General features: G+C 48.0%; 1 protein-coding gene across 1 annotated transcript in view; it reads left to right on the forward strand.

Moving 5' to 3' along the window:
- CYP46A1 (cytochrome P450 family 46 subfamily A member 1) overlaps positions 1-15,541 on the forward strand; it is a 32,234-nt gene that overhangs the window by 6,154 nt on the left and 10,539 nt on the right. The window contains exons 2-7 of the mRNA XM_040478205.1: positions 1,171-1,251; positions 1,794-1,875; positions 7,929-8,002; positions 8,480-8,566; positions 13,921-14,059; positions 14,772-14,882. Coding sequence (XP_040334139.1) covers positions 1,171-1,251; positions 1,794-1,875; positions 7,929-8,002; positions 8,480-8,566; positions 13,921-14,059; positions 14,772-14,882 — 574 coding nt within the window. The remainder of the gene's footprint in view (positions 1-1,170; positions 1,252-1,793; positions 1,876-7,928; positions 8,003-8,479; positions 8,567-13,920; positions 14,060-14,771; positions 14,883-15,541) is intronic.

The raw sequence follows: 15,541 nt of genomic DNA on the forward strand, positions 1-15,541 counted from the left end.
CCTGCTATCTCCTTTGCTGGAATGCTCTTCCCCCAGGTACCTGGGTAGGCTAGTCCTCATTTATTGCAGCTCACGTTTACCTTCTTTTTTTTATAAAAAATTTTTTTCGTGTTTATTCAATTTTTGAGAGAGAGAGAGAGAGCGCGCGTGCACGCAAGTTGGGGAGGGGCAGAGAGAAAGGGAGACAGAATCCGAAGCAGGCTCCAGGCTCTGAGCTGTCAGCACAGAGCCCGACGCGGTGCTCGAACCCACGAACCGCGAGATCATAACCTGAGTGGGATGCTTAACTGACTGAGCCACCCAAGTGTCCCATGTTACCTTCTTAAAGGGCCATTCCCGACCTGCTTGTAGAAAATGGCATCGCCTACTCCTATCCCCAGCTCTGATTACCTCCCCCTCTGATTTTTCCCCCATCCTTCTTTTTTCTTTTCTTTTCTTTTTTCTTTTCTTTTCTTTTTTCTTCTTCTTCTTCTTCTTCTTCTTGTTAATTCACTCTCTATCTCCAGGAGAAGGTGAGTTCCCCGACTCAGAAAGCCCCACCTGTAGTTTCTGTCACCCGTTCTGGATGGGGTCGTGAGTGAGCTTGACTGGAATAAGCCATGCAGGAGACAGGAAGCACCTGTCAAATGTGCCACCAGGTGACGCCAGATAGACTTGTTGACATTCCGTTGATCACCCACCCACGGCGGACTTAGTGTGACCAAACCATCCCCTGGTGAGAAGGACCGTGGGATGCCTTGGTGCCAGCCGCGCAGCCGTGGACAGGTGACCACCTCTTCAGCCTCAGCTGCCCTACCTGTAAGCCAGGTTAACAATAGACCTACCTCCAGGCAGTAGGGGGAGGACAGATGGAATGAGGCCCAGCATGGCGCCCAGCATGTATGTAGTCAGTATTCAGGGGATGTCTCCAGGTAATTCGGCACAGCACTATGGGACCCTTTCCACACGACAGCCCCTCCCCTCCACACCAGGGAACCCGCCAGACCTGTATTTGCATCCTGCCTGCATTCTTACACTGGGTGCCCTGAGCCAGTGCCGTGCCTCCTCGGGCCTCAGTCGTCCCATCTGCAAAGTGGGCCTAATAAGGCCACCCTCACAGGGTCCTGTGGGGGAAGGGAGCACTCTTTAATGGTGACTTCGGGTGATCTTAATGTTTCCCATTTCTTCTAGTTTCCTTCTAGGACATCTTCCCTACTTTTGGAAAAAGGATGAGGTTTGTGGCCGCATGCTCCAAGATGTGTTTTTGGATTGGTGGGTCCTAATTGTCATTTGTTGCCCTTACTCCAGCCCAGGTCCCTCATGGGGCAGCCCCACCCCTTCCCCAGGCCAGCACACACACTCCCGCCTCCCCGGCCAGGTCACTCCCACCCCCGAAGTCCCTCCCCTGAGTGCAGAGGCAGAGGAGGCTGGTTCAGAGGGCAACCTCTGCCTTTGGCAGCTGTGTGACCTGAGACCAGACATCAGAAACTCTGAGCCTCAGTGTCCTTGTCTGTAAGCTGGGTGGGGGGTGTGACTCAGTAACAGTCCTTGTACGTGGTGGTGCTTCGCACTTTCCAAAGCATTTCAAAGACATGATATCGCTTGATTCCCAGCAAAATCTTTTGGGTCAAAGGAGGAGTGTAGCGACCCTATTTCATGGGTTTGAAAACTGAGACCCAGTGTGGGATGTGACTCGGCAGTGAGTCCGTGTTAAGCCCCTCCTGGGATGGGACACCCTGATCCTCCCGCTGGGTGGTGATGATATTCACATCTCTGGTCGTTGACAGCCTCCTTTGGGTCATTTTGGTTTCCAGGGCTAAGAAGTACGGACCCGTCGTGCGGGTCAACGTCTTCCACAAAACCTCAGTCATCGTCACGAGCCCCGAGTCGGTCAAGGTAGGAGGCAGAGCAGTTTCTATGGGGAGAGCCCTTCCCTTCCCTTCCCTGGGTTGGGGCACAAAACTCGACCCCAGAGGCTGTAAGAGAAATGTCTCAGAGTCACCAGCACTCGGGCTCATTTCCCAAGGATCCAAAAGTCGGTGGCATCTTTCTCTCTGAACACCCACCATTTGGGAGTTTTGCCCAAGTGATGTGCACACGTTTAGCTAGCTCACCCCTCTTAGCCTTGGTTCCTTCATCTTCGAGGTGGGATCATAACCCCTCTGTCTCAGGGCTACCATGAGATTTCAATATCAATTGATTCATTTAACAAATGTTTATATCAACACATATTTATTTAACAAGCAAAGGGGCAAAAGATACTTAAACATGTACTTCTTTACTTCGCAATTATGAACCCATTTAATCCTCACGGGGGTAGAGACTGTTATCAGTCCCCATTTTAGAGATCAGGAAACTGAGACGGTCAGCACTGATTGGTCTGGACTACGTGGAGGGCGGTGCCTGCGATCTGGGGACTAAGAATGGCCCTCAGATCGTTTACCTTGGACTTGGCTGACGTGGGCTCAAGTCTAGGCTCTGTCACCACTCTGGGCCTCAGTTTCCTCATGTGTAAAATAGGGATGATGCCTCTTACAGGTGGCAAAATAGCATGTTTGAGCCATCTAGCCCATGCCTGGCACAGAGCAGTTGCTCAATAAATGATGGTGCTCTTTTTCTCACAGTGGGTACTCAGCAGAGTGAGCCTTGGCATGACAGGGAGAAGATGCAACTTAGGGTCCAGATCAGGAGAAAAGCCGAACAACCATGGTGTCTCTAAAAGGATGTAACAAATACTTTTTTTGTAAAGCTTAATTTTAAGTGTAGACACAGTTTAAGATTTTTAGGGGCACCTGGGTCTCTTAATTGATTAAGCATCTGACTTGTGATGTCACAATCTCACAGTTTGTGGGTTCGAGCCCCACGTCGGGCTCTGTGCTGACAGCTCGGAGCCTGGAGCCTGTTTTGGATTCTGTGGCTCCCTCTCTCTCTGTCCCTCTCCTGCTCTCTCTCTCTCTCTCTCCAAAATAATAAATAAACGTTAAAAAAAATTTTTAAAGATTTTTAAAGCATGCTACCAAAAGCCATACACAAAGACCTTCATGATGCTCAATGAGAAAAGTTGAACAATATATATTAATATGATGCATTGCATGGATTACTTTTCAAGTGTTAAACCAACCTTGCATTCCAGCTCTCATGATACAATTTGCTCATCTTCTAAGAGTTTTTGTTTTTATACTTGTTTGGGGATCAGATTAATAGGCTTCACAAGATGAGTTGGGAAATGTCCCCTCTCCTTTATTTTTCTGAAGGAGTTTCTATGGGGTGGTGTTATTCCTTCCTTTAATGTTTGATAGGATTCACCAGTGAAGCCATCTGGGCCTGGCATTTTCTCTGATGGAAGTGCTTTTTGTTTGTTTTAATTACTCAATTTATTTAATTGATTTATGACCATTCAGAGTTGCTATTTTTCTTGGGTTTGGTAATTTATGTCTTTATTTATTTATTTATTTATTTAGAGACAGAGACAGCTCAAGTTGGGGAGGGACAGAGAGAGAGGGAGAGAGAGAGAATCCCAGACAGGTTCTGTGATTCAGTGCAGAGCCAGATGAGGGGCTTAAACCCACAAAGCTGCGAGATCATGGCCTGAGCTGAACCCATCCAGGCACCCCTGTAATTTGTGTCTTTCAAGGAATTTGCCCATTTCATCTAATTAAAATTCTTGGTATCAAGTTGTCCATAATATTTATTGATTTCCTTTTTCATGTCTCCTGGATCTGTGGCGATATCCCTTCTTTCATTCCTACAAATAATTTGGGCTTTCTTTTATTTTCTTAATCAAGCTAGCAAAAGGTTTATCAATTTTATTTATCTTTTCAAAGAACCAGCTTTTGGGTTTATTGCAATTCTCCATTGTTTGTCCATTTTCTACTTTATTGATTTCTGCTCTTTATTATTTCCTTCCTCTATTCGTTTAGGGTTTAATTTATTCTTGTTCAAATTTTTAAGGTGGGAGTTTAGAAAATTGATTTTAGACCTGTTTCTTTTCTAATATAAGCATTTAAATCTATACATTTCCTTATAAATACTACGTTAGGGACAAATGTACCACACATTTCAATATGTCGTGCTTCTTTTTTCATTCAGTTCAAAATATTTTCTAACTTCCCTTGTGATTTCTTCTTTGAATCAGGGATTATTTATATGCATATTGTTCACTTTCTAAATATTATGATATTTACAAATAAATTTCTGTTATTGATTTCTAATTTTATTCTGTAAGGGCAGATGAAATACTTTTCATGATTTCAATCCACATAAAAAAATTGAAGCTTGTTTGATGACCTAGCACATGGTCTATCTTGGTGAATGTCCATGAGTACTTCAAAAGAATGAATATTCTGTAATTGTTGAATGGAATATTTCAGAAATGTCAACTAGATCAAGTTGGTTGATAGTGTTATTCATATCTTTTAAGTCCTCACTAATTTTCTGCATACTTGTTCTAGCAATTATTCTGAGAGGAATGTCAAACTCTCCAACCACAATCATGGGTTTTTCTATTTCTACTTTAGGTTGTACCGATTTTGCTTTATGTATTTTGAAGTTCTGTTATTAGGTGTGTACACATTTAGGATTAATATGTCTTTGTGATGAATTGTGTGATTTATTTTTAGAAATGTCCCCTTTATCCTTGGTAATATTCCATTTCCTGAAGGATATTTTGTCTGGTGTTAATATAGCCACTCCAGCTATCTTCTGCTTAGTGTTGCTTGGTATATCTTTTTACCATCCTTTTACTTTTAACCTATCTGGGTTTTTAGATTTAAAGTGGGTTTCCTATAGATAGCATATAGTCTGGTCTGGTTGCTTTATACTGTCTGACAATCTCTGCCTTTTAACTGGAGTGCTTAGGTCATTTACGTTGAATGTAATTATTGATATGGTTGGGTTTAAATCTACCACGTGGCTGTTTTTCCTCTGTCCTGTTGTTCATTCCCCTCTCTGCCTTTCCTGCCTTCTTTTGGATTGAGTATGTTTTAGTATTCCACTTTATCTCCACTATTTGATTATTGGCTCTCTTTCTTTCTCTCTTAGTGGTTGTCCTAGGGTTTATAGTATAATCTTTAACTTATATCAATCTACTATTTTATCTCTGTCTGCTTTTAAGGTTTTCTCTTTATCACTGGTTTCAGAAATTTGATTATGATCTGCCTTCATGTACCTTTTCTTGTTGTTAATTCTATGTAGGAGTCTTTGCACTTCCTGGATATGTGGGTTCCTTGACCACATTTGCAATACTTATAATAAATGTGTTAAAGTTCTTTTCTGCAAATTCCATCATCTCTATTATTTCTGAGCCTGGTTATAGGTAGATCTTTCTGCTCTTTGACGTGTCTAGTGATTTTATGTTGGCCCCTGGACATTGTGCATTGTACACTGTTGAGTTCTCAGTTTTGTTTTATTCCTTTAAAGAGTGCTGGAATTCATTCTGGCAGATGGTAAAGTTATTTGTGTAGATCAGTCTGATCCTTTCCAGGTTTGCTTTGAGGCTTTTGTAGGGTTTATTTAGGGTTGGCTTTTACTCTAGAACTAGTTAAGCCTCACTACCAAGGAGTGACTCTTTCTTCTGGGGGCCGCTAATAAAGGGCTTATGTCTGAAGTTTACCTCTGGCCAGTGGGAACTTTAACAGTTCTTGGCCTGTGTAAGCTCTGAGAACTCTTCAGCCTGTAGTTACTCGGTAATTCTCCTTGTCCCAAAAGTTGTTTTTAACTCAGCTTTGTGTCCATGGTGCATGTACACAGGCTGGTATTCATTCGAAGATGTAGGGGATCCCTATGCAGATTTCTGCACAGGAGCTCTTTCTCTACATGGCTCCCTCCCCTCAGGTCCTCTGCCATACAAGTTCTAGCCTCCTCTTGTATGTCTGGACTCTGATCTGTCTCATCAAATTGGAAAGCCTACGGGGCTATATTTGAGTTTCATCTTTTAGTGCCTTTATCCTGAAATTGCAGAAAGCTAGAGTAATCTTCGGTCATAGGTCTCATATCTTTTTTTTTTTTTCCTTTTCCTTCTTTTAGGATTCACAATCCTGCACTTCCTGTTGCTCAGTGTCTGAAAACAGACATTTCATGCATTATGCCTATTTTTCTGATTACTTATGGCAGGAGGACAAGTCCCCAGCAGTTATCCCTTAGTGGGCAGAAGTGTGCTGCCAGTGTGGACAGCAGAGAAGGTGCTGGGGGTGCCCCCATGCACTCCTCACATCCCAGAGCCCAGCTCACTGGGCCTTCAAAGGATCCCCAGCCCCAGAGACAACAGGCATGGGGACCCTTGACTTTGGGGGCACCTGATTAGAGCCTGTGTTGAGGCTGCTGTGCCTCAGTGTGGGGACTCCTCACTTTAGGTTGGGAGGGTTGGTCCAGACCTTGGACAATTTAGGAATGTTTGAGAGGGACCTGGGAGGTGGGTCTTTACTGCCATGGGGATGGGGCCTGCAGGCATGGGTAGTGAGGAAAGTTCGTTTACAAATGACAGTGTTTGGGTGGGGGTGGGGTTCTCAGGATGTGGCTCATGCCCCAAGGTCAGCCATTTTGGGGGGTTCCTTTTAGCTAAAAGATTGATATTAGATCCCTGAGCTAAGCTCCCAGATACCAGAAGCCCCTGGATTCATGTACAATGGAGATACCATCTTCCTGCTTCCCAGTGCCCACAGGCTGAAGCTCAGGGTGCCAGAAGGCAGGCCTCTGGGATCCAGCCCCCGCTCATGCCCATCCCTACCTCTCATTCTGCCTGAATGCAGCAAGTGGCCTGGGCTTCCCCTGGCTGGATCACAGCCTTCTCTTCCCTCTCTGCCATGGCAAATTGCTGGGATTCAAATCCTGTTTCCACCATTCACCATGTGTGTGACCTTGGGCTAGTTTTAAATCTCAGTTTCTCTGGGGCGCCTGGGTGGCGCAGTCGGTTAAGCATCCGACTTCAGCCAGGTCACGATCTCGCGGTCCGTGAGTTCAAGCCCCGCGTCAGGCTCTGGGCTGATGGCTTGGAGCCTGGAGCCTGTTTCCGATTCTGTGTCTCCCTCTCTCTCTGCCCCTCCCCCGTTCATGCTCTGTCTCTCTCTGTCCCAAAAATAAATAAAAACGTTGAAATCTCAGTTTCTCCATCATATGTAAGATGAGCATAAACACAGCACCCACATCTTAGGATTGACCGAGCACTAAATGAGCTACAGGTGCTGTTGTGCACCTGACATTTACGGGGCACGTGCTGTGTGACAGGCACTTTTCTCAGCACTTTTCAAGTAGAACAAATTTACCCATTGCAGCAACCTCCCCAGAATAACTTGCCTGTGGTCATGAAGTGAGTCCAGGGCAAAGCCAAGATGGTGAGCGCGGATCCAAATTCAAGCCAGCTGACTCCATGGCCTGAGCTGTTAACCACTGGGCTATGCTGGCTCAAGAGCCATCAGCTAATGTTATTATTGCTACCATCCGGCTTGTGGCGAGGCAAGTTGGTCCTTCCTCCAGGAAGCCTTCCTTGGCTTCCATGGCTGGGTTGGCACTAACAGCCCCTGAACCTGTGCCAAGTGTGTCTCCTGTGTCCCAGAAGCCCTCCCTCCGGGCTTCTCCCCTTCCCTATTCTGGTTTCAGAGCAGCACCTGCATTTTCTTGTTCTCACTGCTTTAGAAGGTGGTGCGGTACAAGATCTGTGCATGGGCATGGAAGTGAGGACCCCCCACAATGCCACTCCAGCTGAGTGGCCACAGGAATATCACTTCACCCCTCTCTGCCCCACTTTCCTCACCCCCAAGCAAGATGCTATTGCTTGAAGACAGGACTTCTGGAAGGTTAGGTGGGATTGCACGGAATGAGGTGTTCACACCACAACTGGCACCCGGTCAGTGGTGATTGTTGGGGCGTGTTTCACAAGAGTCCAGAAAACTGCTGAATCCTTTGCTTCGTCTCATGGGTACATGAGCTCACGTTGGCTTTTTGGGGATGTTTAGAAGTTCCTGATGTCAACCAAGTACAACAAGGACTCCAAGATGTACCATGCAATCCAGACCGTGTTTGGCGAGAGGTAAGGCATGCGGAGGGGCTGGGGGAGAGGCCAGGAATGCCTCTGGCTGCAAGCAGACAGCCCATGGGGCCCAGGGCATTGGGTGTAGCATGAAGACCAAGGCCCTGGCTATCAGTCACACCACAGGTGCCCCATAAATGGTGGCTGCTGCTCTCGTCATTATCACCTCCCTTCTCCTCTTTCCCCTGTGGATAGCAGGCGGGAGTGTGGGGGTTGCAAGGTTGGTGCACATGATCACCCCCATTTCTTTTGTATTTCTTTTATTTTTTATTTTTGGTAAAATTCACAAAATTCTTCATTTTAACCACATTGGGCTTACAATTCAGTGGCATTTGGTCCATTCACAGTGTGGTGTAACCATCACCACTGTGTAGTTCCGGAATATTTCCATCATCCCCAAAGCTGACCCTGTCCCCATCAAGCCATCGGTCCCCCTGTCCCTTCCTGTTTCTCACATCAAGCATTTGTCTCCCCCAGACTGTTTGGCCAAGGTTTGGTGTCAGAATGTGACTATGAGCGCTGGCACAAGCAACGCAGGGTCATGGACTTAGCCTTCAGCCGCAGGTGAGTGTATCCAAGAAGGCGGGTCTTGGGAAAAGAGAGGTCTTCACCGGAGGGGGCCTCGCCCAGGCTGAAGGTAGAGGGGAGAGCCAGGCAGGCTGCTGGGGGGACAAGGGGCTAGCCATCAAGGGCTGAGTAACACTGATGCCTGGGGATGGGGTCTTTTTCCCCCCAAGAACTTCCCTGCTCAGACCTCATCACTCCTCCTCTGGCTTTTTATTTTCCTTATTAGCGTTCTCATTGTTAGTAACATTTTATTTTTTAATAACTTTTTATTTATTTATTTATTTTTGAGAGAGAGAGAGAGAGAGAGAGAGAGTATGATATGAGTGGGGGAGGGGCAGAGAGTGAGGGAGACAGAGGATCTGAAGTGGGCTCCCCGCTGACACAGCCCCCATATGGGTCTCAAACTCACAAACTGCAGGATCGTGACCTGAACCAAAATCAGATGTTCAACTGACTGAGCCACACAGGTGCCCCTAAATAACTTTTATTGAGATGGGGTTTTTATAACATATATTTTCCCTACTTATCCACAAAATGGAACAACCATCACCACAGTCAAATTTAGCACATGTTCATCACCCCAAAAAGCAGGCACTCCCCATTTCCCCTCAATGGGCTCAGCCCTGGGCAACCATTAATTTATTTTTCATTTCTATGGATTTTCGTATTCCAGACATTTCTTGTAAATGGACTCATACAACATTTCTTTTGTGTCTGGCTTCTCTCACTCAGAGAGAAGGTTTTCAAGGTTCATCCATGCTAAAGCCTCTTTCAGAACTTCACTTTTTAAATTGCCAAATGAAATTCCATTGTATGGACATACCACATTTTGCTTGTCTATTCATCAGCTGGTAGACATTTGCGATGTTTCCAATCTTGGCTGTTTCAAATAATGCTGCCATGAACATTTGTGTACAAGCTTTTGTGTAGGTGTATGTTTTCACTTCTCTTGAGTGTGTACATACCTAGGGATGGGATTGCCAGGTCATAGGGGAACTCTGTGCTTAACATTTTGAGGAAGGTTATCTTTTAGTTGGATATAATTTCAAATTTACAGAAAAATTTCCAGAACAGTCTAAGCTACTTCTATGTATCTTTTACCCAGGTTCGCTTATTGTTTATTGTTTAAATCACCATTTGTTTTATCATTTCTTCTGGATGTGCATATATAAACATATTTATCATTCTTTGTGTGTGTGTGTGTGTGTATATTTACAATTTTTTAATATAGTGTACTTTTAAAACCATTTGAGAGCAAGTTAGAGACACTGTGATCCCTTCCCTTAAATACTTATTTCCTAAAAACGTGGACATTATTTTGGATGTCAGTTATCAAAATGAGGAGATTTAACATTAATCCAATACAGTTATCTAATCTACAATCCGCATTCGAGTCTTGTCATTGTCCTTGTCATTATAGCTATTTTTTTCCTTGTCTGAGGTCCAACCCCGGATCACAGGTTACACTTAGTTCCCACATCTCATAAGCCTCCTTTGTGCTGGAACAGATCTTTGTCTTTCCGTGACTTCCCTGATTTTAAGATTACAGGCCAGTTTTGTAGAACGTCCATCAATTTTGTGTGTCTCAGGTTATGCCTTTTTTGGCAGGAATGGCACAGAACTGGTGTTGTGTCCTCAGGGCATCATATTAGGAGACCTGCGTTGTTGACCTGCCTCATTGCAGGAGATGTTAACTTCACTCCCTTGTCAGAGACAGCGTCCTCCAGGTTTTTCCACCATTAAGTTACTAGTTAGTGCATAATCTGTGGTTGACTATATCTGACTATATATACATAATCACATAGACTTTCATCACAACCTCCCTGGCCTCCCTACCTCCTCCAATGCATCCACCTCACCACCCCTGGGGAGATCTTGCTAAAATTCACATCACTTTCCTATCCTGAAGCCTTCAAAGGCTCCCTATCACATGAAAGATGAAGGTCAGATTTCACCCACCCCCAGTCTGGCCTCCAGACCCCTCCAGCCTTTGTACCCTCTTTCCTCCATCTTTTGGGACATCTGGGCTCTTTCTGGCATCTCTGCCTATGTCCTTGCCTTTCTCTCTGCCTTGTGTGCTCCCCTGCAAAATTCCTGTGATTCCTTTGATACCCAGCTAAGATGTCACTGTTAGGGAGCCGTGGTCCCTGATCCTCTGAGGCTGAGTTTATGCCTCCAGCATGGCTCCTGTCACACCCACTGCAATGATTCTCATTCAGCCCACCTTCGCCACCAGACTGTGGGCAGAAGGCAGAAGACGCACCCTGTCCCTGGACTCCTGCGCTCAGCACAGCACCTGGCCCTTTGTGAACTCTCCGGGAAGTCCATAGCGTGAATGAAAATATGAGTGAAATAATGAATTGGGATAGTCTTGCCCTCACTGGAAAGTTGCCAGGAGTGAGAATGAGGAGGAACAGACTAGAAAGAGGCCTTCAATTAATACATTCTTGTGCCAAGAGCCAGGGTTACAAGAGCCAGCCAAGGTGATATAGCTGCTGCCCGCAGGAAGCTTTGAGGCTATAGATTCTAACCAGCTGACTTCCTGCAGCGGTCATGACATTAATACCAGCATCTCTGTCTTGGTGAACCATCCCCAGCACGTAGGACCTCACATTCGAACAGCACTTTGTGTTTTATTAAGAGCTTTCATAGGCGTTTTTATTCAAAGATTTTTAAATTGTGTTAAGATACACATACCGTCTGGCTCATTTTTATGTGCACAGTCCATGGCATCAAGTATGTTCACGCTGTTGGGCTGATGTCACCACACAATTTTATTTGTGTCTCACAATAAGGTAATCATCTAAGAGATGGCTGTTTTATTAGAAAGGCAATGTTCACAAAGTTGTATGAAGAAGCTCTGGGAGCCCACTTGGTTGTGTTTGTGAACGTGGTAGAGTTCTTGGTGAATCCGCCTTCACCGGTGAGAAAATAGAACCCTCTGGTGAGTGTCCTCTCCAGCCATTATCTACGCAGAACATCATCATATACTCTTAATAAAATCATGACCATAAATTGCCAGTTTCTGCTTTTCTAGATTACTACTTTTACTGGAAGGCCTTGGTCTCAACCATTTCAATAAAAACAAAACAAAACAGGGGCGCCTGGGTGGCGCAGTCGGTTAAGCGTCCGACTTCAGCCAGGTCACGATCTCGCGGCCCGGGAGTTCGAGCCCCGCGTCGGGCTCTGGGCTGATGGCTCGGAGCCTGGAGCCTGTTTCCGATTCTGTGTCTCCCTCTCTCTCTGCCCCTCCCCCGTTCATGCTCTGTCTCTCTCTCTGTCCCAAAAATAAATAAACGTTGAAAAAAAAATTAAAAAAACAAAAAACAAAAAACAAACAAAACAAGGGGGTTGGGATTTTACCATACTACAAACACTCCAGCCCAACATTTTATATCTGTCACGTCCACAAGAGATTCAGTGGTAGTGTGACAGTCAGCCATGCGCCACCCAAACAGTCAACCTTTTAAAAAAAGACAACTACAAATAATCTCACGTATAAATATATACTTGCAAAACCATGTAAGTGTCCTGGAGAAGTCGACTAGCTACGGAAGCACGTATAGGGGCTACTTGAGGCTTTAAGAGACATTTTCCTGGGAAGGTGGCTTTCGGGTATCCATCTGGAGAGCGGGCAGGTGTGCGAGTAGTAACAGGGCCTAGGGATGGAGGGTGGGAGGACAGAGACCCCCAGCAGAGGGGACAGCATGTGCAAAGACCCTGAGGTGGGAAGGATCCTTGTGCTGCGGAAGCACTAAAAGGCCATGGTAACAGGAGACAGAGCTGCAGGTGGGCATCAACGTGACAAACTCCCTCTGTGTCCACGTAAGGATGTTCCCCACACTGTTCAGAGTGACAGGTGCCTTGGAGCGTTTTCGGTTGGCAAGGGACTGGAGCAGAGTGGTGCCTTCAGTAGAGGCCGCGGAGGGTGAACCCTGCAGGTGGCTGGGTGGGGGCTGGGCAGCAGTGAGCAAGAATGCTGGGGCCCCACGGAGCCGGGAGCCAGGGCAGGACCGGTGGACGGGCAATGAAGAGCGATTTTCTTTCCTGATTAAAAATTCCCCTTCCTCCCATTTTCTCTAAGAACCTCTTATTTGGAAACCATTTCAAATTTCTGAATAAGTTTCAAGAATAAGAATAGGACAAAGAGGGGCGTCTGGGTGGCTCCGTCAGTTAAGCATCTGACTCTTGGTTTTGGCTCAGGTTATGACCTCGCGGTTCGTGAGATCGAGTCCCATGTCGGGCTCTGCGCTGACAGCACGGAGCCTGCTTGGGATTCTCTCTCTGCCCCTCCCCTGCTCAAGCTCGTGCTCTCTGTCTCAAAATAAATAAATAAACTTAAAAACAATTAAAAAAAGAAAGAGGCGCCTGGGTGGCTCAGTCGGTTGAGCGTCCGACTTCGGCTCAGGTCATGATCTCGCGGTCCGTGAGTTTGAGCCCCACGTCGGGCTCTGTGCTGACAGCTCAGAGCCTGGAGCCTGCTTCAGATTCTGTGTCTCCCTCTCTCTCTGACCCTCCCCCGTTCACGCTCTGTCTCTCTCTGTCTCAAAAGTAAATAAACGTTAAAAAAAAATAAAAAAAAAGAAAGAAAGAATAAGAGAAATAACACCCCCTACCCTTTACCCAGATTGGTAACATCAAAAATCACTTCTGATTACAAAAGCAACAGGTTTTCTTAGTAAAAGTTCAGAAACATGTAATGCACCAAGAAACAACCTCCCTTCTCTCCCTTCCTCGGGGTCACCATCTCTTGTGAGTTTGGAGCGTGTCCTTCCATACTTCTCCCTAGGCTCTGTGTTCGGGTGATGAGCCGGGGTAGCTGTCCCCGGGCCAGGAGTGCTGTGGGTAGGGAGTTCTGGGTCTGAGGACTCATTTCCATGCAGAGTTGGGGGCTGTGATTGCTCAGGGACAGGGAATGAAATGGGAAAGCAGGCTGCAGGTGGCGACCGGGACAGGGCAGGTGAGGAGAGTGGGCGGTGCGAGCAGAGGGGTCCATGGCTGGGACCCCAGTGAGCCCGTCCTCAGCTGCAGGGGGCGCCCAGAGGCCTCGCTTCCCTTCCCACCCTGTGTCGCCTGGAGTCCCTCCACTGCCACGATCAATGGAGGTCAGAGTTGAGGGGCCCCGTGGCAAACGCCCCGTGGAATCATCCAGGCAAAGGCAAAGGGACAGCGTTCGTCCTGAGGGGGATGGCGAAGCCCCAGGGCTTGGCTTGATGACTGCAACCCCAACCTGGGAGCCAGGCCTCAAGGGACGGCCACCTCCACTCTGCCCACTGGTCCCCCCACATAGAGGGGCCGCGGGATGACTGGGCTGGTCCTGGAGGCCCCTGACAGCTGTGCTCTTTCCCCAGCTCCCTGGTCAGCTTGATGGAAACGTTCAACGAGAAGGCGGAGCAGCTGGTGGAGATTCTGGAGGCCAAGGCAGATGGGCAGACCCCAGTGTCCATGCAGGACATGCTGACCTGCACCACCATGGACATCCTGGCCAAGGTGACCGGAGCACGGCGGGCCCCGGGAGGGGGCGGTGCCACCCGGGGCCCACCACTGCTCCTCCCTCTGTCTTCCCTTTCCTTGCGCTCGCCCTCCCTCCTGCTCCCCCAGCATCGGCCCCTTCTCTGGGTGGGGAGCCCCCTGTCTCCTCGAACATTCGAGACCACAGCAACGAATGCGCTCTCCAGACGCCGGACGCCGAAAGGTGTGGGGACCGGCCTGTGTCTGGTCAGTGGCAGGAGCAGGATTGGGTCTCAGGGCTGCCTGGCTCCCGGCTCGAAGCCTACCTCCCCCTCGGCGCCTGCCCTGGGTCTGGCTTGGCTCTGCACCTGGCAGGCTCAGCGGTGGCCCAGGGACCCCCAACACGGTTAGGCAGCCCTGGCGGCTGGAGTACAGGCACAGTGAGTCATTGTCGCTCTACAGCTCACTGGGAGGCTGGGTGCAGAGGGGCCACCAAGGAAGGCTGCATTTCAGGGCAAATGCATTTGTCATGGAAGGAAGCCAAGGGTGGTGGGGTGGCTACTGTGCCCCGTAGTCGTCACCGCATCCCACGGGGTTGGAGTCGTCATGGGTCAGGGCCCATGCCGCCTGCACATGAACCCTTGGTGCAGGGCCTGGGTCTCTAGCTGAACGGCCCCAGGCTCCATGCTGGGTCTTCCAGTCCTCCCCCCCCCCCCCCCCAGGGATGACCTCGGCCCCCTCTCTCCCCCAGGCAGCTTTTGGGATGGAGACAGGCATGCTGCTGGGCGCCCAGAAGCCTCTGTCCCGGAAGGTGAAACTGATCCTGGAGGGCATCACTGCATCTCGAAACACTCTGGCGAAGGTAACATCTCCACACCCCCTCTGAGGACCAGCCACCATAGCTCTGTGCTAATTTGCCAGAGCACCCCCTCCAGGGACCTTTTTCCAGAATGGGTTTGGAGTTCTGGTGTGACCCAAGTGACTTCCGCATCAGTTAGGATCTGCGTAGATCGCCGCAAGGAGAGACTCAAACTCAAGGTGGTTTGAGTAAATCGGGAGTCTGTCTTTCTCTCACGTAAAATGACCCTGAGGCAGGCAATCCAGGATGGCTGCGATAGCGCCCCAATGTCAGATGTTTGTGGAATTTTCTAGCTTTCTGTTCCACTGTCCCCAGCACATCACCTCATTGTTATTAAGATGGCTGCGGCAGCTCCAGCCATCACTTCCTTGTTCCAGGCATGAAGGAGGGAGAAGGGAGAAAGGTGGTACTCGAATGGATTCCCAGACAGATGCCCAGGGCCCTTTCCTGTTCCCTGGGACTTCAGCCTCTGGGCTTGGAGCCCCCTGATGCCACCCCATCTTTTTCAGCAGTTGATTCCCTCTGGCCGTGGCTTCCTCCTTCCACGCGGTCCTAGCCACCTGCCCCCTTCAGGGGTCCCTTGTTACTTGCCGGTGCGATGTGGCTCTTTCAAGGCATCTTTCCCATCCTATCTAGGGATTTGGAGCAGGAAGGGGAAGTCG

The sequence above is a fragment of the Herpailurus yagouaroundi genome, unplaced genomic scaffold (assembly GCF_014898765.1).
Source record: "Herpailurus yagouaroundi ecotype Mexico unplaced genomic scaffold, PumYag 141, whole genome shotgun sequence".
Taxonomy (NCBI): domain Eukaryota; kingdom Metazoa; phylum Chordata; class Mammalia; order Carnivora; family Felidae; genus Herpailurus; species Herpailurus yagouaroundi.